The 23,066-nt window shown below is 44.2% G+C and overlaps 2 protein-coding genes across 2 annotated transcripts in view; one reads left to right on the top strand and one right to left on the bottom strand.

Annotated features, from left to right (window-relative positions):
* Positions 1-16,571, top strand: part of LOC143840726 (uncharacterized) — a 31,553-nt gene extending 14,982 nt beyond the window's left edge. Inside the window, exons 2-5 of the mRNA XM_077344265.1 lie at positions 3,627-3,791; positions 5,142-5,228; positions 16,040-16,126; positions 16,246-16,571. Of these exons, the coding sequence (XP_077200380.1) occupies positions 5,171-5,228; positions 16,040-16,126; positions 16,246-16,421 (321 nt within the window). The 5' untranslated portion in view covers positions 3,627-3,791; positions 5,142-5,170 and the 3' untranslated portion in view covers positions 16,422-16,571. The remainder of the gene's footprint in view (positions 1-3,626; positions 3,792-5,141; positions 5,229-16,039; positions 16,127-16,245) is intronic.
* Positions 16,572-17,479: 908 nt separating this feature from the next.
* LOC143840286 (uncharacterized) lies at positions 17,480-20,709 on the bottom strand. The gene is made up of 3 exons (XM_077343610.1): positions 18,789-20,709; positions 18,156-18,239; positions 17,480-17,977 (listed from the first exon to the last, which is right to left on the bottom strand). Exons 1-3 carry the CDS (start codon positions 19,408-19,410, stop codon positions 17,880-17,882), a joined length of 804 nt encoding a protein of 267 aa, XP_077199725.1. The 5' UTR covers positions 19,411-20,709; the 3' UTR covers positions 17,480-17,879.
* Positions 20,710-23,066: the final 2,357 nt, after the last annotated feature.

Below are 23,066 nucleotides of genomic sequence, written 5' to 3'. Positions count from 1 at the left end.
TTGGGGGGGGGGGGTCTCTGAGATGTATTGGAAAACAAAAACAAAAATCCTGGATACATTAGGGATTTTTTGGGACGATTGAGACCCATTATTGTAGGCTCAGTCATGGGGACGACTTTTTCTTATTTCTTTTCTTCTATGGGTTTCCTCACTGCTCTTGTCAGGTTCAACCTAATATTGTCAGTTTCAAGGGTTTCCTCAAAGGATTTATATTGCCAATGCCTCTAGGCTGTTTCTGGTGGGAAATGGGAAATGGTTCCTAGAGTTGATAACTGGCAACCAGTGGAAGATCACACCGAGTACATGGTCATGCTCAAATTGCCTTTGCTCCATTCACACACACATGAAACAGGCAGGTTTGGAGACAGTTGAACATCTAGTAGAAGACAGGCATATAAATTGATGCAGGCTTTGTTGATTAGTAGTCTAATATAAACAAACTATGCATTTTCCACTGGAATTTGAGCTGTGGTCAGTGGAGCACAGCTAAAGAAGGGAATATGTGTTGTAATTTTGAGCCAAGCAGAAAATATAACATTTGCCATATACTCTCATAGATAATGTGCCATTAAACAAGACAGACTCATAAATATACAGTTACTCTTTCCCTGAGCGTACTATATTTCACACATCAGCTAAAACTCTATAAAAATGCAAATCCCTGGGAAAATATTGTTTAAGCTAATCATGCAAAATCCAAAGAAGTTTTTACGTTTCAGAGTAAAAGATTAGCTGCTTAAAAATATATATCAAAAAGATATAAGTTAAGGTTGCTACAGCCAAGAGCGGTAGGTGATTTTTGTCTGGAAGTGGCTCAGAGAAATCTCAGAGTCTCAATCACAAAAGTTTATCTCTCTAAACCACCATAAGGTACTTTCTCTTTCATGTTTGGCTGCATCACTGATAGAAGGGCAAAACATAGTGAGAGATAATCCACAGAGTTTAGAAGAAACTAATATGAAACTTCTAGGACTGAGATCCTAAAGTAATACACTTAAAGGTGTGTACGGTGTTTAGAATTACACTGTAAGGCAGCAATCCTTTGCACACTTACTTGGGGAACTGTGTTGCTAGTCTCAGACAGATTTACTCTCACAGTTAGCATTAAGTCGTTTTGTACTCTAGATTTAATTTCTGGGGGAACTCCCTCTTTATCATGAGGTCTGACTAATGAGATGTTTGTAAGGACTCCCACCCCCTCCTCTAGCCAAGACCCCTTGGTTAATGGGTCCCCCTCTTAGTTTGGACTGGCACTTAGTTAACATAAGATTCTCAGAGACCGATTATGCATGGGCCAGGAAAGGCAAGCTGGTGCCAGCGGGGTAAATCCCTGCTTGTGCATGATGCCAGTATCGTCCTGGCCCTCTCCTGGCCCTGGCCCACATTAGGGCCTCTTCCACATCCCCTGTCTTGCCATGGCGGCTAACAGAGGCCTGACCACGGCAGGCCTGTGCATAAGAGCAGAGGCCCAACACTTCCTTCTTACCTATGGTGTCCCTGCAGGGACACAAAACACCATATCCCACCATCCTGCATTGGGACCCTCATGCCTCCCTACCCCCCTGCTGCCACCACTGCCATGAGGTGTGGCAGAACTTTCCCACCCCATAATCGTGCATGCACACACACAAGTCCAGGGCAGTGTGTGCCACCACCATGCATAATTGGTCAGATAAATATTATTCTCAGTATGCACTGGGGAGAAGGAAATAGAGAAATAAATGAAGATGTAAGTGAACCGAGAAGACCTTATCTGTTTCTTCTTATAGCCTCCATTTGGGCCTCCAAATTTTCCTTCCAAAGTCCACCCATGATCCTGCCATTTGGAGTATTTAGTCTCTAGCTGATTATTTTATTTGTTTGCTGATGGTGCGGTATAACTTTTTCTGGTTCCAATTGTTATTGGGGAAAGTCTCACCACAGACATTTAAACTCTGTTTTGGTTACGGTTCTCATGGGATTTTAAAAGCATTCTTTTCAGAGCAGTGAGCAACCAGCCGTTTGTGGAAGTATGCATAAGCTTCTAGCAAAGACAAATGCAAGAAGGTGACATTTATATTCTATCCACTTAGTAGCATTACAACCATAACAGTAACAGTTCAGCAATAGTAATTTATTTTTTCCCTCTCTCTCCCTCACTTGTATGCAATGTGAGAATTAGCTAATGTTAGCAAAGTGATTTGAAAATGTGATGTTGTAGATATCTAGGGAGTCATATCTTGAGATGCAGAGCCATGGAACTCCAACAATAAATGGTAAAAAGAAGAGTTAAAAAGAAGAAAATGTAATGCCTGTAAGATAACCCAGACACGTGCGTTTTGGTTATAACTTGTATGTGAGATTCAGGTGTGAGTGTGTGTGTTTTCTAAAATGTACAGATGTCAAGGGCATAGCTGAGCCTTTCATGCTGTCATCCTAAGTCGAATTGTGTTTAGGTGTACAAGAATGTGTTCTTAGGGTTGCACTGTCAAAGTTTAATTAGACAAGACGGCTGCATACTTTAAATATGAAATTGCTGCTGTAAGGTAAAGGTAAAGGTATCCCCTGTGCAAGCACCGAGTCATGTCTGACCCTTGGGGTGACGCCCTCTAGCGTTTTCATGGCAGACTCAATACGGGGTGGTTTGCCAGTGCCTTCCCCAGTCATTACCGTTTACCCCCCAGCAAGCTGGGTACTCATTTTACCGACCTCGGAAGGATGGAAGGCTGAGTCAACCTTGAGCCGGCTGCTGGGATTGAACCCCCAGCCTCATGGGCAAAGCTTTCAGACAGCTGCCTTACCACTCTGCGCCACAAGAGGCTCAAATTGCTGCTGTAGAAGGCCCCAATTTGATCAAAGAACTGCTTGATGTGGTTAACGCTTTCAGCCATGTTATGTTTCATTGACCGAAACAAAATTTGCTCTCGACCAGCCCTGCATTCCGCCCCAGCCCCCTCCCCCGCCCCCTCCAGCTTAACAAGAAAGTTGAGAAAGGCTTCATAGGAGCCAAAAATGCAGCAAGCAATTCAACCACCACGGAGCAAGGCATATGAAGTTCTTTATGGGAAGAGGCTGTCTACATTCTCTGATTCTCTGGACTCTGATTTTGTTTTGCTGTACATTCTCAGTGTGTGTGTTTGTGTGTGCGTGTGGGACGTTGTGCAAGCATGCACTTCTCTCCCATGCATGAGGAACATTCCCCCACTGGGATGTGAATGGAGCAGCTGCTACTTGTTGAAAAGCTTTCAGCCTATCCTGCAGAAACTGGAATCTGAACAAAGCCACACCTTTTCAAAGTCCATTGAATTCAGTGGGCACGAAAGTGTGTCGCTCTTGCATAGCCAGCAATCTGTTTTCACACAAAGGTGGCATTCTTAGCACCACAGCCTGCATTTTGTAAAGGCCTCTTGGGAAGCAGCTTATAGTGTCACAAGAGAACAGCGTTAAGATTTGCGTTCCATTTGACATGACAGCCCTGTAGTGGCAACCAGAAGACGGCTGCTGCATTCCCCCTTCCTACAAGCTAAAGATGCAGTCAGTCTTCTAAAAATCTCCTTTTTGGGTTTAAAATGGTGTTGTATAATTATGTAGCTCATCTATTTTGATTATTAATTCTTTGAATTTATTTTGAATACCCTGCTGCACAGCCAGCGTCTGCTCTCACACCTGCGGTGCTTTCAGGTGGCTGCCACGGAAATGAAGTTTCCTTCACCTTTCAAGCTGCGATGATCCTTCCATATGGTGGAGCCTGATAGAGAATATTTTTTTGTTGTTGTTGGAAGCCTTGTCAGTGTGATACATGCTGCAAAAAGGTAAAAGAAAATTACATCCCTGCTGTTTTAGCATTTCTCCTAACATGTTCTTTTAACATTCATGTGGGAATGTTACAATAGAGAACACAGCCATTTCAAAGGTTTTCGAACCATCGCGGAGGCACAAAATAATTGGGTTCAGTGGTTCCCTCCCTTTTTCCTCATTTGTCTTGAAATCCATAGTATCAAATTGTGTAATCAAAGAGGGGAAATAATGTCAGAGCAACCCCCCCCCAAAAAAAAAATACCACAGCACACTCACATTTTATGACCCTTTCCACATGAGGAATCTGTCCCTGGACAGTCTCTGGTTGCTGGTGGGTTTTAAAGCTCCCTTCACATGATGTTGCCTGCATCCCAAGGCTGTCCAGGGGCTGACTCATGTTTTTCCAGATTTGTCTTGGGATGAAGGAAATCGCAAAAAGTGGATTTGCCACTTTTTATCTTGCATCCCATTGGTGAGCAACCAGAGGCAAGCCTGTATAGAGCGGGAAAGGTACAATAGTCTCTGCAGCATTGTCCTGCCTTCACACCCACCCTCCCCTCTCCATTTCCTGCTCTGAAAGCTAAACTGTCAAAGGTAAAATAAAATCTTCTGCAAAGTGTCTATGGGTTTTTTGGGATCAGGCAGGCAAAACACAGTGCTGTTTCTATTTTCTGGAGGTGGGAAATGAGCTGGGGAGGAGGGAGGAGGTGATTGAGCAGCCTTCTCCCAATCATACAGGGGTCTGAACACTTTGTTTTTAAGCCAACCATTTACACAAAATGACTTTTTTTGGCTCCAGGGACCATGTTCAGCATCTTAGAAATCCACCAAGACATAAGTAAAGTCCTAAAGAACACGAATCCCATAAGGGAGGGGGATGCTGTATTGTTCTGGCATTTCTCCATAGCAATACAGGAGTGTTGATTTTTATTAAAAATGCATATGTGTTGTGGCATTACTGTACAGCAACACAGTAGTGCCTTTTAAGAATAATTAATTTCAGGGCTGGGGGGGAGTGTTTCAGTCCACGAGAGAACTGTTGTGCTGTGATTGGTGACTTGCTGTGGTTGACAAGCAAAGGAGAGGAAGGAGAAGTTCAGCTTGTTTTCCCTTCCAGCCTTGTCAGGATGCAAAAACCTGTGACAGGGCAGAGGGAAAACATGATAGGGGTCTCCATGTGAGGAGGGCTACAAACATGAGGTTTGCCGTCCTACATTTGCAAGCAGGAAGCCTTGCCCATTTTACCCCTCCATGCGGAATTGGTCGTACAGTTGGCAGCATGTTCATTGCTTGAATAGCCATTTGGGCCATAATTCTGTAGACTAAGGTTTTAACTTACTTATCAATCAATATCCTTCTTACAGTGCTATTCTAACCACTGAATTGAGAGGACATGGAAGGCTGTAACACTGCTCAGAATGGCACTATTAACTCAATATGGCAATTGGAAGGTATTAATTATCTTATGTTATCATTTTTTCAGGGGGGATATGTGTAATAGAAAAAAATATGGTGCAACTAGGCTCGGGGGGGGGGGGTCATTTATATTGTTTTGCTTCCTTTGCTTTTCACAAAGGGATCCTATCTCTGATAACTCATGGAGAATCTTAACCAGGCAAACACATCTCCAAGGCAACCTTCAAATGGCTTCTTGGATCTCAGCATGGGGTAGAACAGTAAGCACTTCCATCTAACCCCCCTCCTTAAATATGAATTTACAAATGTGAACGAGCAATTCATCTTGCAGTGTCCATCCTTTGGAAACAGGCTCTGTATTATTATTGCTCTCCTTTTTGTAAGTGCAGAAGTCCTTTTTCCTCCTTTTGATTTTTTATTAAAGATAATTATTTTGTTTTTGGATTATTTTTTAGGGAGACAGGAACCCTGTGTGCCTTTAGGGGGGAATAGGCACCCCATTGTGGCAGGAATTGTCCTGGCTTCTGCTGCCATTTCCTGCCACTGTTTCAAGTCTGGTAGGGAAAATGGGAGAGGAAATTGCTGCCATTACACTGGTGCATGATGTCACCTTTGGCATGAAACTCAAAGTGGTGTCATTGTGTTAGTGCAATGCTCTAGTTTCAAGCGAATCTTATAGCATCGCCTTGACATGATGATGTCATTTCCAGTTCTGCACTGGAAATGATGTCATGCCTTTGTACAATGTTAGGACTGTTATAAACGATCTGGAATAGGGAGTAGAGGGATCTCACATTAAATTTTCAGATGACACCAAATTGGGAGGAGTACTGAACACACCAGAAGACTAACACATAGAGCCTGAAACCTTGCAGTAGTAGCATTATATCTGGTCAATAACTGGATGGCTGGCATCCTGAATACCTTACACTATGGAGTATGTTCCATGGAAGTCTGTAGGAATATAGGAATACCAGAGTGGGTAGCTCAGATCTTGCCTTTGTCAGTTCAGCTGATTCATCCCAGTGACAAATATTAGCTTGTTTATATTTAACATTTTATCTATTTTTTAATTTTATTTTACTTATATTCATATTTATTAATCACCACTCCCTGGCTCATGGCAGTTTACATAAAAATCTTTAACAACTCCACATAAAATAATACAAGTCTAAGACTACCCAAGATGGCAGCAAAATCTCAAACTGTGGAATATCCCTCCTCTCTCCCATCCCCCCATCCCCCATTCACAACAGCCATCATCCCTCCAGGGGAGGGCAACTTCAGGCAATGCTGGCCAGCAGGCCTAAGCAGGCCTGTATGGGGAGGTAGCCAATCTTCCTGGCCTGGCCTGGCCTCAACCAAACACCTCACAGAAGAGTTCCATCTTACAGGTCCTGTGGAACATTGACAACTCCATCAGGGCCCTTAGCTCTTCCGGGGCCAGGCCTAAAAGGCCCTAGCCCTGGTTGAGGCCAGGCATACCTCCCGTGGGCTGGGGACAGCCAGATTCCTATCCACAGAACAAAGAGCCCTATGAGGGGGATAAGGAGACAAGTGGTCCCTCACACAAGTGGGGCCCTGGCCACAGATGGCCTTAAAGGTAAGACCCAAAAAGTAAGTATTAGTTTCTATACATTTTTTTAAAGTGGCAGAATAATTCACATTCATCTCTTTTCAATGATATTTATGTTTTCATTAAAATATAAGCAAAAGTTTATTTACTTGAAGGAAAAAGATGACAGTTCCCAGTAGATTAGCCTTTCTGGTTTTCTTTTCTTTTCTTTCTTTTTTTAGTACAAAAATAGTTTTCTATAAGCAGTTGGGAATAATTTCACTAATACCCTTTCAAGACAGCAGGTTATTCTTAGAGGCAAAATGCAATTCTTTCTGCTTCTTTTCCTTGGCTTTATAGGTTCTATGCATTTGTTTCCTTTGCTACCCAAGCCTAGTAAAGCAAAACTCGAGGCGTTCTGATGGTTGCTCCCTGTCATCGAATTCAATCCATGCGGCAAGCGGGTCATTTAAGAGAGCAGCAGGCATCTCCTTATATTTGGCTGATAATTGCTTTCTGTTAAATGACTCACTCTGGCAGGAAGTGTGCGTTTATTGTTGAGTCTTTCTGTTTATGGCTTGTCAGGTTGGCTTTAAACATTTCAGAAGGAAGCATGGGAAAATATGGCTGATGTGAGGGCTGATCTCCCCCCACCTCCTTTATGTTTAGATAGGATCAAGGAGGGCCCTTCTGATGTCACTTTCATCAGGATTGATAGGCAAGGTAACAGCTATTTTCTGCCAGTCTGCTTCCATCAGTTCCCCCATTTGGCAGATGATCCAATTAAAGTCAGAAGGAGATGATTTGACAGTCTGCACTGCAATAGGGGCGGGGGTGGATGAGCAGAGTGGTGGATGGCAGAGCTGAATGTGTGTATCTACTGGGAACTGTAGACTAAAGGTCCTGTCAAATCACTCCATTATTACTGAATCAGTTGAATAATTAGTTTAGATTTCATAAACAGCAAATGCAGCACCCTGAAAGGCTGCTTCTAGGAGGTCTGTAGCCATTCACATCACATCCCCAGTTCCAGGGAAGAAATGATGGTCGCAGTGGAAGAAATGTGAAAAATCTGTCAATGATTATGTGCATGTGGTTACATTCATTAAGATGGAAAAGCAGGGCAGGCTGGGTAGAAGTGGTCTGGTGGGACAGGCTGTCCCAGTATTATCATTATTTGTTTGTTTGTTTGTTGCTCGCCACTCCCTGCTGGCTCGTGGTGGGTCACAACATCTGAGTAAAGAAACCCACGAAACCCTAATTAAACTCCCAGATAAAAAAAATCACAGTCATTAATCAAACTAAATAAAGGTACACGGCAGAAAAACAGTGCCCTCAATAATCTCAGTTACCACAAAGTATCTCAAAAGGAGTGGGAGAGAGGAGGGTGCAGGTGTTACTTCCTGCAACCATTACTTCCTGGAAGGGGGGCCATGTAGATCACCCTGTCCATACCGACCTCGATCATAGACCTGGTGGAAGAGCTCCGTTTTACAGGCCCTGCAGGATGCTGAAAAGCTCCCGCAGTAAGACTGTCCTTACGTATCTCTTGCACTGTATCAACTTGGGATCAATCTTAATACTGAGGGCAGATGTTTGTAATGGGGGTAGGCATCCTGGCTTAAGGGTTTTACATTACTTATTTATTTATTTATTTTTGTGATTTTTATTTTTGTACTTATTTACATATAGATAAACATACAGACAATTATACAAAATCCTAAATTAAATACATTTAAAAATCTAAAACAAAATTCACTTATCAGCTGCCCTGTTTCCTGGAATATTTTCTTAAGGTAGTGATAAAATCCACACCGAAGAGTGGGAGGCCACAAAAGAGAAGTAGTTCTTCCATACTAGGTTTCTGATGCCATTTTTGTGAATATGTATGCTCTTTGAGGAGTAACATCATCTTCACATTATGTCTGCGCTATATGTGTATTTGAACCGTAGTAACAGAAAGCCATAATCAAAAATTGATACACTGAAATGGTATTTTATTACTAGTGATGTTCATATGAAGCTATAACCCAATGGAGAATACCAGAAATCATGATATGTAATTTCAGCTACCATATGGGGAAAACTGGTTGGATGAATTGACGTGAGAAACACAGCAGAGTTTGATTTCCTGGATGAAATGTCATAGAATCTTGAACTTCATTTCTATGACACAAAGTCAATAATATCTTTCTTTATGGGAGAATACAGATAAAAATAAGGCTAAATACAAGGGACTAATGCCTTTGGAAACTGAAGTAATAACCTTTGTGTTCATAGATAAAAATAAAATATCTAGGGAAGAGTAGGATAACAATGAGATTTTTTATGAGGAAGTGAATAGTTCGAGACAATGCATTATCTTAAAGTCACATACTGCATACCAATATCTAGTATTAAGGATAACATGAATGAAAAATTAACCAATTTAAAAACTATGTTCCATAGAGGCATATAGAGTTTATGGATGATTGCGTACAATGGAAATTTTAATATTGGGCAATGGTCTGATCGATTAAGAGGAGCAAATAGATATGCTAACTGTTGCTTTGCAGGAGATCAATAACACTCCTTAGCCTCAGTATAAGCCCAAGCTGAAATTCCTACAAACATTATCCTATTCCTTAATGACCACAGTGCAGAAATAAAGTTTTTCATAGCATAAAATGATAGCCACAGTAATTGCTTTTGCTATGAATATTTAACCAACATAAGAACTACAAAATTACTATTATACAAATGCATTTTACATTTACTAACCAAAAAGTCCTTAAAGGCTGTTATGAAAGTGGGTTTTATAGTGTTTCATTGAACTGCATAAATGAGGGCAGTCTGGAGAAAGTTAGGTGTGCCAAGACCCATTGAAATACTGGAAATTGATATTTATAGGGGAAAGCTTTCAGTCTCATTAGGTTTTCTCAATTTATTCTAGTTTGTATCCAATAAGCAAAAGAATCACCATTATTATACCATAAATTTATCCTAGGTCACATTGCATCCCTAAGGACAGTATTCTGGGAATAAGCCTCATTAAACAGCATAGGGCTTGTTTCTTAGTAGACCTGGTTAGGACTGCTCCCTAAGAACTAACATACACCAGATTCTTTTATACTTTCAGTGGGAACACAAATCCATAATGAGACCCATTAATTAATTAGTTTAATAAGAACAGCATTAACATAGAGCAGAAAGACCACTAACATGTTGTGATACTTCTTCCATATATATATCTGGATGAAGATGCTGTTCAAGAATTCCTAAGTGGCCAATCTCCTCATCCTAATGACAAAGAACAGTGCTATCTTTGTAGATAACACTCAAGCTCCCTGGTGGTTTCTCCATCTTACCCTTGTCCTTAGAGACTCATGAGTTCAAAAGTCATTTATCAAAAAACACCATTGAGGCTGATTCCGCACAGGCGGAAAAGGCCTAGAGGGTGCTTATATGGAAATGGGGTTAATTCCCACTTCCACGTGATATAACTGCTGGTCCAGCCCCCTCCTGGGCCTGGTGTGCATTAGGCTACCGTTGCCCTGCTTTAAGGGAACTCTTAAAACAAACTCTTCTTTTTATATGTCAAAAAAGCACTTCTAATTTATATACCGCCCTGAGCCTTCGTTTTTTGTACCAAATCTTGTGTTCATGAACCAGACATGTTCAGACTTTATAGAATTACACATACTTCCTCCTCCTCCTCATCTACCCAGTGACAGTTTCTCCAAGAACAATTTTGTTCCTGCAACCAAATATTGTGTTCATGGACCAGACATGGCCAGGTTCTACCCAATTCCATATACTTCCTCATCTATCATGTTGCAACCCAATGGTAGTTTCTCCAAGAAGTAGTTTTATAAATGTTCTTTTTTGCTTTTCCTAGACTATTCATGTGAAAGAAACCTTTGACTAGTTTTGAACCACAATATATCTCTTACTACTGTACAAGTCTCCTTTTTCTCACATGCATACCTTTATAACTGAAGTGTTCCTGTTTCTCAGCTGTAACTTCTTAGAATTAGTGCTTCAGCCAAGTTCTTCCTGAGACCCTAAACATATCCACACATTTTCAACAGATTTTTCTTCCATTCCCATTTATTTTGTCCCAGATCCTCATCCGCACCACTTGGTTTGGGTCAATTGGAATGAAAACTCAGAACTGGGCTTTATAAATATAGGCGGCATATATCCAATTTTCATTTTTTCAAAAAATTATCTTAAGTAATAATATTTCTTTACTCTCTCAAAACAAGACTTATTTCATTTGCAAGATGATGGATGTTTGTATTCAACTTTAAACAGGAGTTTAATCAAGGTCACTATAATCTTAGATATTCAATACCTCAGTTGATTTAGTGGGAACTTCTTAGACTTAATCATATGCCAATAACAATAAAGATATAGGGGGAAAGTGTGAATATTCACTGCAACAGGAAGACAAATAGCTCTTATATCATACCTCTGAAATATGTTGTTTCAGTCATTGTGTTTAGGAGGAAAAAAAACACACACCAACTGTATTTACAATGAAAATATATATGCCATTTGCCCCTGCCTCTGTGTAGTAGACATAGAGTACAATCCAGCACAGGTCCATTCAGAAATAATTTCTGTTTAATTCAGTAAGACTTATTCCCAGGAAAGTGTTTTTAGGATTCTACTCACAGTTATTTCTAGCCACTGGAAATTTACATGTACGATTCTAGCATTTCCAGCTAGAACAATCAGGCAGGAAGTGAAGTGAAAGAGATCTACCTGGTATCCTAGAGTGCCACTGTGGCTCTGAGTAGACAATACCAATCTTGATGAACTGATGGTATGATTAAGACCATTTCTGCATGAGGAATGAGCCGCATGACAGCCTCCGGTTGCTGGTGGCTTTTAGATCCGCCTCCACATGACATCGACTTCAACCTGAGGCTGTCGTAAAGGTGGCTGAGTTTTAGCTCAATTTGTCTTGCAATGAGGACAATAAAGACCTAAAGCAGCTTACATCATTCTCGTCTCTTTCATTTTATCCTAACCACTACCTTATTATTATTATTTAAGTAATAGGCTGCTCATCCCTGCGAGTAGGTTTGGGGAAGCTTACAATCTTTTCTGTTTTCGTAGGTTAGCTTGAAGGCATATGACTGATCCAAAGTTCACTCTGTAAATTTCTGTGCCAGTAGGGGAACTGAGCCCCCAGGTATCCCAGATCACAATTCAAGGCTTTGAACTAGACTTTTTCAATCTTTTGACCATGGAGGATCCCCTGAAATATTTCCCAGGCTTTGAGGAACCCCAGAATTGGTGACACGCCCCTTCAGAGAAGTGAATGTAGAAGTAAGATGTGGGAACCAGCCAGAAAATCAATCAATCAATTGATTGATCATTTACCATTTCTATTGTGGAGAAAGAAACTAGGCCTGTAGAGCAATAGGGGAAGTGGGCTCCAGTGACATCTGGTGATGCTAGCGAGCATATGAACTTCTGTGGAAGGGTGCATACGCCCTGGGGAGCTTCTGTGTAACCCTGGTTGGGAATCCCTGCTTTAAACATTTCAACCGGGGACTACACATTTACCAATAAAATTAAATATCTTTTGCCTCCATATAGAAGGTGTTGATCATTGCCCCCCATTTTTTTGCTTAAAGAGCTACATATATTTCACCAATTGTGTATGTAAAACATATTTTATTGAGCAATATTTTAATTATATGTTAATATTAATATTAATCTAATAAATATGAAATCTAATAAATGAATAATATGGTATTTTTAGTCATGTTCAGATTATTATTTCTGAATTGCACATTATTTTGGATTCCTGGCCAAAGAAAAAACTGATCCATGTCTGATGAAGGGCATAGGATAAAAGTGAAGGATGGTTGGAATGAAATGGAAGAGATTCTGTCCTGGACAGTCTGACAATATTGTCTGCCCATGAATATACTAGATCTATTTCTCCAAGGTCACATCTTACATGAATATTTATGTATTTATTATGTAATTTTATCTCATCAGTACTTTTCCACACAGACTTATTCAAGGACATCCTCTATGCTTAAGCAATCTCCCAAGCACACTAATTCTTTTTAAAGTCTTATATATGCAATATCATACCTTACCCACAATGAAACAACACACTAAACATTATTCAAAGATAACACCTAACAATCTCTTACTGAATTAAAACAAAATGAAGTTTTTACTACAGTAAAAATGTAAATTCAAAGCCATCGTTTTTTATAAAGCTGATTTATTTCTTGGTATACTTCGCCTATCCTAAGTCTCAGAGTAGATTATTAGGGCCATTTCGCACAGAGCTCAAAGTTGCTATTTGGTTGCCGTTTGTGAAAGCGCTACTTCAAGTAGCGAAATGTAACTAGCCGTGCCCGTAACGCACAGCTGCGGTTTTTGCGGAATTTGGCACTTTCACTTCTCGCCACTTTCGTAACCCACAGGCTTCCGGTTCTCCGTCTTATCGCTACAAAGGAGGTCCCTTTTTAGCGCTTCTGGCCTCCCGTGCCCGTCAATCAAACTGCAGGCACACCTTTGACCTCGACCCTAAAGCCGAACTTGTCGGGGTTCCCTTTTTTTTAAAAAAACCCAGGAAACCCCGTAGCAACGCGTTATCGTCCGATCATTGGCGCCCTTGGAACGTGTTTTCTATTGTTTTCTAGGAACCAGATGCATTGACATGTTTGATTGGTTAATCCCCGCCCACAGTACACGCCCACAGGTTACCTGCTTATATGCACCTGGGCAGACACGCGGTCGGCCTCACTCTTTTGTTTGCGTAGCCTACTGCCCGCAGCACAGGTCAACGTTGCAATGGAGAGGCTTATTTTTCAATTGCTGGCTCACATGCTCGCGGTGCTCCAGCGCATGAATACCGCCTTGTCGCGTCGGACGTCTGCTATCGCGGAGTACCGAGAACGGGTGCCCGGAACGCTGACCAGCAGCAGAAGACGTTCTGTAAGGGTAACCATGGCGGCCAAGAAACGCTGGCAAGCTCTGGCAGAGGTCCGGTTCCCCAGACAGTTCTGGGTGGACGAACGATCCTCTGACTGGTGGGAGAATTTTGTGTGGACTCGCTGGGATGATGACCACTGGATTGCCAACTTCAGGATGTCGAGGGGGACATTTTTTGAACTCGTGGAGGCTCTACGTGGACGCATGGAGAGGCAAGTCACTGGCATGCGGCGCCCCGTTCCAGTTGAAAAAAGGGTGGCTGCCGCATTGTGGTACTTGGCCACCCCTCAGTACTTCCGGACAGTAGCCCAGCAATTCGGACTCGGAGTCACTACGGTTGGCGATATCCTTAAGGAGTTCTGCCTCGCCATGGAGGCGGAATTGTTCAGCAAAGTCGTGTGCCTCGGAGACCGGCTTGGAGCGGTGAGTGTCATTCTATCCCCTTTGCCCTTTAAATTTTTTTTCTTGTTTGACAGGTCAGCAACGAAGACGCGATACACCCCACGCTGACATGCAATGGCTTATATTCTTTTCTTTCCCTTATTCCAGAGTATGGACGGGTTTGCCAGGCTTGGATTCCCGCATTGTTTTGCGGCCGTCGATGGAAGCCACATCCCTATCCGTGCCCCCGGGGGAAGCATAAAAGAGTACGGGAACAGGAAGGACTTTTGCTCTGTTCTCCTGCAAGGAACAGTGGACTTCTCCGGCCGGTTTATCGATGCCGAGGTGGGGTGGAGTGGCAGGAGGCATGATGCCCTTGTTTTCAGGGAATCCAACCTCAGGAAAGCCATGGACGAAGGGGTCTTTGTTCCAGGAAACCCCACCGCCACCATTGAGGGCGTGCGTGTGCCGCCGTTGGTGCTCGGGGACGGAGCCTACCCAATACGACGCTGGCTCATGACTCCCTACAAGCGGCCAAGGACAGACGTGCATAGCCACTACAACCTCACTCACTCCCGGGCAAGGAATGTAGTGGAGCGTGCCTTTGGACGTTTGAAGTCCCGGTTCCGTTGCCTGATGTCCCGACTACACGTGCATATAGACAATGTGACTCCGCTGATCATCGCGTGTGTCATTTTGCACAACATATGCGAGGACAAGGGACATAACATCCCCTTCCCTGTGGATGAACCTGATCCTGTTGTCCTTGAGGACACACAAGACATCCCTGAAGCAAGGAGAAGAAGAATCTATGCAGAGGGGTGCAAGGTTCGGGACGCCATAGCCACCCACATCTACAGAAACAGGAGGCGTGTTTAATTGTTTTTCCCACTCTCTTGTTGGTGAATAAAGTTTTGTGTTATTTGTTTAACCTTGTCTTGTGCGGTTTGTGTACTTTGCCAGCAAAAAAACGGGGATTCTCTGGTCCAAAAGCACTTTGACAGCCCTAAATGCTAACTCCCAACTGAAATTGACAAACACAATACGGAAGCGCTGAATGGGGAAAGTTCGGGGAGGCGGGTAGCCAGGAAGTATTGGCGACCCCTGTCAAACCGGAGGATCAATCCACTTATGTTCCAATGAATAATTTTATTGGTGGGCAGCTTTGATACATTTAAAAAACGGGGTGGTCTATCGGAGCAACGCACGTTCGTTCCCTAACCGTCATTCCGAAGATGCCGAAGCCACGGAAGGGCTCCTTCTGGCAGCGCGCCGAGGCTGAGGCACTTCTGGAGCTTGTGCTCCAATCGAAAAGTGTTGGCCGCCTTATGGCCAGCACCCACTGCCACACCAAGGGTGCTTACCTGGTGTTGGCTTCAAAGCTGAGGGAGAGGGGCTACGTCCGGACCTGGGAGCAGGTCCGGACAAAATTCAAGCGCCTTAAGCTGGACTTCCTAAACAGTCTGGAACAGTGGGGGGGGATCCCGCAGCCAAGTGGGAGGACGGTCTTCCACGACCAGATGGTAAAAATATGGGAGAAGGCTGGGAAGCCCCCCCTGGACATGAGGAGGCATATGGGTGAGTGCTGCCCTCGTTGTGTTTTGCCCTTAAACATGCATGGAATGACTAGCTGCCTCTTTCCCCTACTGTCCCCAATGAAATTCGAGAAAGTATTTAGATGCTGTCAACCCCCTCTGACTTAGCCCTCCAGTACTGTAGAACCACTTTGGTGTTTTACCCTTAAACATGCATGGAATGACTAGCTGCCTCTTTCCCCTACTGTCCCCAATGAAATTCGAGAAAGTATTTAGATGCTGTCAACCCCCTCAGACTTAGCCAGCCAGTACTGTAGAACCACTTTGGTTATGCGCTTAGACTCTAACTGTGGTGTGTCCACCAGCTGTGTTTCATCTCTGTTTTGTGTGCTTTTAATTATGATTTGTCTTTTTCTTTGCCCAGCCACACAATCACCATCCAAGCTGGCAACAGCACCTGAGCGTGAGGAGGGGGAGGAAGAGGGACCTTCCACCTCGGGACAGGCTGCAGGTGAGAGTTTTATGTCTGTGAGGGAGACCCATGTGTGTGTACCCCCATGGAGCCATATGGGAGCCTGATGTGATGCTTCCTTTTGGAGTGTGATCAAATTCTTTGTTTGATTCCTATAGCTGAAACTGTGGAGGCAAGGCTGCGTGCGATGGAGGCCAGAGTTACTTCCCTGGAGGCTCAAGTGGCAGAGCTGAAAGGGGAGATTGAGCAGCAAAGGCAACAGAGGGAGGCGGAAGAACGTAGGTTATGTTCCCCACTGCCCAACTCTTCTCACACTGTGGCTAAGGCCACTTAAAAGTGTATGCATGTAAACTAAAGAAATTTGAAAATATGTGTGGCACTAATGTGTACTTTTTCTCCCTCCCCACACAGTTAAGAAGAAGGAGGATGAGGACCTCTTCCGCCGCAAAGTCCGGGGGTCCGTGGGAAGGTTGAGCAGGAGAGTGAGGGAGATGGAAGGGGCTGGGCAGGGGAGCAGTGGGACCTGAGTTTTGTTTCCTGTTTGTGTTTTGGGGTAGGGGTTGGGGGGGGGCTCCAAGTTTCATTCCCTAATGTTTTTCCCCTGTTAAATGTATACTTTTGTTAAAAAAAATAGGTTTTCCAGGGGGGTGGGGGGTGGTGGTGCTGGTGGGGCTCCAAGTTTCATTCCCTAATGTTTTTCCCCTGTTAAAATGTTTTTTAAAATAAAATGTTATTGCAAATTTTATAACAAGACTCCAGTGTGACTTCTTAAACTCGCACATATTTAACCCCACACCACACTCCTAAAACTCCTTGAACTAACACCCCTCCAACCTCCAACCCACACAGCAGTACCACAATATAGACAATCACTAGAGAGGCCGCTTTCGGCCTTGCAGATTCTACAGTAGGGTACACAGAGACAGAGTCAAAAATATAAACTTTATTCAACAAACAACAAAACACAGATAACATGAAATAGAAAAAGTGGGCAAAACTAGGAGGGGGAGTACTTGTCTGCTGGTTTTATTTTTCTCTTTCCGAGAATAGTCCTCCTTCGTGTTTGGGTGGAGGCATTCTGAGAGGGAGTCGGTGGGGTGGGTGCTGGAAGTGGTGGTGTTGGTGTGGGTGGTGGTGGGGGTGGTGGTGGGGGTGGTGGTGGGGGGGCGGGGGCGATTTGTGGAGGGTAGGCCCTTTCCATGACCACTACAGCCCTCTCCATGAGTCTCCTTATCAGTCGCACCTCCTCCACGCCTTCGCGTAGGATTTGGTTTGTCTCTCTAAGGACTGCCCTCAATTTTCTCCCCTCCTGGGCAATGAGTGTGAGCATGGCTTGGTCAGCAGCAGCGGCACGCCGTGACTCCTCATAGCAGTGCTCAAGGAGCCTCTCTCCCACGCTTGTCAAGACGGAGACGCGCCTCAGCCTGCCGCGTTCCCTCGTAAGCCTCTCCTCTGCTGGGAGCGCACCTCTAGGTGGTGGGCTGCCTGGAGCCAGGGGTGGTTCCTCCTCCTCATCTGAAAGAACCTCTGTTGGCAAAAAATGAGAAACAAAACTGTTAGTAACATCAATAAAGTCAAAACACACCATGGTGGACATGGTGTTCTTTTTTGTCCCCGTGTTTTCCTGCCAAGAATTTAAACAATCCCCGGCGAGCACATGGCTATTGTTTGTTTGCCCATGGTGTGCTTTTACTTTTGCCTACTTTCACAGCAGGACTCTCAACAATTAAAAGGGAGCACATGGTTAGTGCCTAGCGACATTGTCCTGCAGCTATGGCTCGAAAGGAACAGGTCATGCACGCTCACCATCTTGAATCTGTATCCGCCTGCGCCGGGCAGGAGGTCCAAGCACCCCAGGCTGTTCCTCCTCCTGTGTTCCGGGTATGAAATCTGCAAAAAAAGGAAAAAAAACAGATCTAGGACCAAAGGGTGGCAAAGCCAGCTTCAAAGCCTACACCAGCAACGCAGAGGGACTCTCTTCTTTCTCTTAGCAGTGCTGCTGCCCTGCACAAACAGAAAAGCACAAAGCAGTTAAAACAGCCCCCCCCCTATTTTAACTAATACTTACCAATGTTAGTTGATGCCCCCGAATCACTATCCACGTCAGGTGCTGCTGGAGACTCGAGGGGCCCCGTCCCTGGCAACTGTGTCTCTGTGGACAAGAGCAGAAAATAGTGAAAAATGAGCAAGCATACACCATGAACCACAAAGCAAGCTCCCAAAGTAGTGAGCCAAAGTACTGCAGAAGGCCTATGGGCGAGGCATGCAGCAAATATTTTGGGGCTGTTGGTTAAACATGACCGTTTCAAATACTAACCACATCAAGCACTCCACAGCCAACCATCTTTTAAAATCTTTTAAAAATTAAAATTAAATGATGAAATCAAAACCGTTTCAAATAGTAAACACAGCAAGCACTCCACAGCCTACCATCTTTTAAAATCTTTTAAAAATTAAAATTAAATTATAAAATTAAAACCGTTTCAAATAGTAAACACAGCAAGCACTCCACAGCCTACCATCTTTTAAAATCTTTTAAAAATTAAAATTAAATTATAAAATTAAAACCGTTTCAAATAGTAAACACAGCAAGCAGCCTACCATCTTATGCGTTGCAACGAACTGACGAGAAAACGATGCCCAAACGTCAGAACACACATTTGCTCAAAAGGAAATATAAAATAAAAAGAAAATCACTTACCGGAGGCAAGGGGCGTTTGCTCAGGAGCCTCCTCTGGCTCCCCAGGAACGATGGCGATGAGGTCCAGCGTTACCGATTCCGCGGCTCGTTGCTGGACGGGGGGTGGAGGGCGAAAGCTGGACGAGGTGCCCTCGCCGGGATCCTCCTCAGCGGGTGGTTCCTCGACCGGGGCAGCCGGCTTCCGAACCACCTTAAGGCTCCGGCCGACGCGCTTCGGCCTGCCGGATCCTTCCCCGTCTCCGTACAGCTGGCGCTGCTCCTCGAAGTAGGGGCAGGTAACCTTCTCGTTGCCGGAACCCTTATTATGGTTCACGGCACGCATATACTCTGCCCTCATTGTCTTGGTCTTCGACCGGCATTCAAGGCCGGTCCTGTTGTGGCCCAGGGCGCGCATCTTAATGGCCACTTGTTCGAATACCTCCCTATTCCTGTGGGAGGACTGGAACGCGTCCTGGATTTTCTCCTCCGAGAAAATCCCGATCAGGTCCCTGATCTCCGCGTCCCTCCAAGTTGGGCCACGGCCGGTTGCAGGGACGGACGAGGCTTGAGAAGACGATTCCATGTTGCTTTCGCTAGTAGCTGAGCAAAATGGTGGTGGAAGGTGCAGGGTGCAACGGATCATATACCTTCCCGCACACAAAGACAAAGGGACTAGCCGGCTCCTGATTGGTAGAGGGCAGTAGGGGACACGCGCATTGGCCACATTAGGTCACATGTCACGTTCAAAACTCCTCGCGCGGGAACAGGATCTGCTCCTAATGGCCAGATTGGCGCCCTTGTTGTTTGACTTAACGCATGCGCTGATTCGTTTACACGAGAGAAGAGCAGTTTGAACATGCAGCGGGAGCCATTTTAGGAAAATGTCCGCCATTACACAAACGCATGCCGGTGTTCAACCGAGAGCAAGTGCGGCAGTACTCGGCAGTTCCCCAATAATATTCACCAGCCACAGCATAAATCAACCAAACATGACATGTTACTGGCGTACGTTCGTTGGCACGCTCAGAGGAATGTTTTTTAAAATGAACGGGGGACGGCGACTCCGCTTGCCGGAGGTATAGCTGCCAATGGAAGGGGTTGTCCGCACCCAAGCACAAGCACGCACCGGGAACCACACAAAGACCCACTACACATAAGCCGCCCCTCATGATATCACCTCGAATCATGTCTATTGAACCCCTGTAAGCTAAGCAGGAGACTGCGAGCGGCGACCGTTCGTTGGCACGCTCAGAGGAAAATTTTTTAAAATGAACGGGGGACGGCAACTCCGCTTGCCGGAGGTCTAGCCGCCAATGGAAGGGGTTGTCCGCACCCAAGCACAAGCACGCACCGGGAACCACACAAAGACCCACTACACATAAGCCGCCCCTCATGATATCACCACGAATCATGTCTATTGAACCCCTCTAAGCTAAGCAGGAGACTGCGAGCGGCGAATGTTCGTTGGCACGCTCAGAGGAAAATTTTTTAAAATGCTCCCTGTACGTTGACTCCGCTAGGACTGGCCGATGGTAGACGGGGTTTTAAGCTTTGGGCAAATTTTGGGAACGTGACGGTGTGTGCCACTGTGCTTGTGAAAAACTCTTGTGGTGTCCGGGCAGAATTTCCGAAAGTAATCGTGCTTGAAAGCCAGTCGCTGTCCCGTTGCCTCGTAGATCCCCGCTCGCTCGGAGAAAAAAAAAATGGCGAACAGTTCGCCGGAAGTTTGGAGGACAGGCTCGGGAGGAGGGACTTTGAAGAACCCGCAACAATGGTAACGCACAGGTCTTTAGCGCTACTGTTGCAGATTGGTTGCAGGAGTGTATCGCTATCCGGAGGGTGAATCCAGTTTTCTGGATTCCCCTAAAAGCGCTACAACGAAGCGCTTTTGGCGGGTCGGTTTCAGGATTGTTGCAGATCGTTAACGACGTCGTGCGTTATGGCAAATTAGTAGCGTTTTCAATCAGCAACCATTGTGCTATTTTTAAGCCGTGGGAAATGCCCCTTAGTTTATTTATTTCATTTTGAGCCCACCTTTCCCCACAATGGAGAAGTTTTTATCCTCACAACAACCCTGTGAGGCAAGTTAGGCTGGGAATGTGTGACTGGCCCAAACTCCATCCAGAAGTGTTCCAAGGCAGACTGGGGATTCGAACTTGAGTCTGCCAGCTCTAAGTCTGACATTCTAACCTATATACTACACTCATCCATTCAGTACTTATACAAGGAAAAGAGAAAATGGGTTATTTATTTTCCTAAACAGGCCAAGGCTTAGGGCAGTCTTTCTCAATGGTTTTACTGTTGAGAAACCCCTGAGACATTCTTCAGGCTTCACGAAACCCCAGAAGTGGCACGATCATGCAGAATCTGGTTGGGAAGCACAGCTGTGTACATACCCACTCAGGGATTCTCCCCATCCACACCCCCTCCAGGCCCATCATTGACCACTGGGGGCAGGTGGGTCAACATGGCCATATATGTTTCATAGCTGACAATAAATGTTTAACAAATTTTTAAATATATTTAAAAATGAATTAACTGCCACCCATTTGGGAAACCATTTCAAGGCTGTCAAGAAACCCCAGGATTTCATGAAACCCTGGTTGAGAAAGCATGACTTAGGACCTAGCACTGTCTTTTACTTGCCTTACAACTAATTCAATGATAGCAGGTTTGTAAACAGCCACTCATTTAATCATCATTGATTTCTCCCCCCGCCATCACGTCACGGCTGACCTATGATGACCCTGTAGGGGTTTCAAGGCAAGAGACATTCAGAAGTGGGTTGCCATTTCCTGCCTCTGTGTCACAACCCTGTTTGGTATTCCTTTGAGGTCTTCCATCCAAATGGGAAGATCTTGGGCCCCTCCACTAAGCATCAACCTTGAGATATATGGCGGAAGAAGGGGACTATGTGGTGGGAGGGGGTGTTTTATCTGTGATAGACGATTGTATTTTAATTTATATTTTGTTTTTAATGGCTGCGATATGGCTGGACCAAGAGTGGTGGTGTATAAATTCAATAAATTCAATAAATAAATACATAAATGATGAAAGCCAGCCAGAGATGACCCTGTTTAACTTCCAAAATTTGATGAGATTGGGCTATCTTGGGGCACTCAACTGGCAAGTATTAGTTGTCTCTATGTCGGACAGGACAGTTTTTCATAAATCAGACAAGAGAGTGCTACAAATAAATATTCAACAGAGGTATGTGTGGGCAGGTGGTCTCACAGATTTGTCTGAGGACTATGGAATGATTTTGCAAGGTTGACAATGGATAGCTCCCAGGATTCAGTATAAGGTGATCCCAAGCAGATCAGCAGTGGTCTTACACTGCTTTAGTGTTTAGACACTAATAAAGATGTGTCTTACATGGAGACAAGTCCTAACATGCTGCACATTGTTCCAGTCTTGAAATGATTGTTGGTGCTGACCATTTGTATGAAGAAAGCAGATTTCCTCTTCCATACAGACAGCCTTAGTCTCTTTGCATATGCCCCAATGCAAGAAAAAAGGCTTTTCACTGGCTCCTGTACATGAGTAAGTACATTTGAAAAGAACCCAAATTTTACTACCGAGGGTTATGTTTATCCTTCAATGAAATTGGTGGCTAGTTCCTTTCCAGCTGCTTTCAGTGGATCCAACTTCTATCATTTATTTGATTAGAAATTTGTATGCTGCTTTTCAGGATCCTGACACAGGTGGCTTGCAAAAGAAATAAATAAAGCATTTAGAAATATTGATTAAAATTCATAGAATCATAGAATCATAGAGTTGGAAGGGGCCATACAGGCCATCTAGTCCAACCCCCTGCTCAACGCAGGATCAGCCCTAAGCATCCTAAAGCATCCAAGAAAAGTGTGTATCCAACCTTTGCTTGAAGACTGCCAATGAGGGGGAGCTCAACACCTCCTTAGGCAGCCTATTGAGTAGTGAGAACTCAGCTCAGCATAAAAAATAAGAACAATAACAAGACAATAACAACAGATCACTGACAACTTGAAATAACCGTTTCTAACCGAAAATAGCATTAAAAGATAAAGCCCATAATTAAAGCCTGGTTAAACCACAACATTTCTATAACCATCAGTAGAGGAAGTAGACCGACATTTCAATTCCCTTGTTTACATGAATATGCTTCTCTCACTGGAATATATGAGGCACCCTACGTGCAAAAGATACCCATGTACAAGTATTGATCTCTTAAGAAGAGCCTATAAAATGAGAACAACAGTTATGAAGCTTCATTTGGTGCAGAATGTAGCAGCTAAAAGAAGTATCTTGACCACATACTGG

The sequence above is a fragment of the Paroedura picta genome, chromosome 6 (assembly GCF_049243985.1).
Source record: "Paroedura picta isolate Pp20150507F chromosome 6, Ppicta_v3.0, whole genome shotgun sequence".
Classification (NCBI taxonomy): domain Eukaryota; kingdom Metazoa; phylum Chordata; class Lepidosauria; order Squamata; family Gekkonidae; genus Paroedura; species Paroedura picta.
This window is presented reverse-complemented; position numbering and strand designations above follow the sequence as displayed.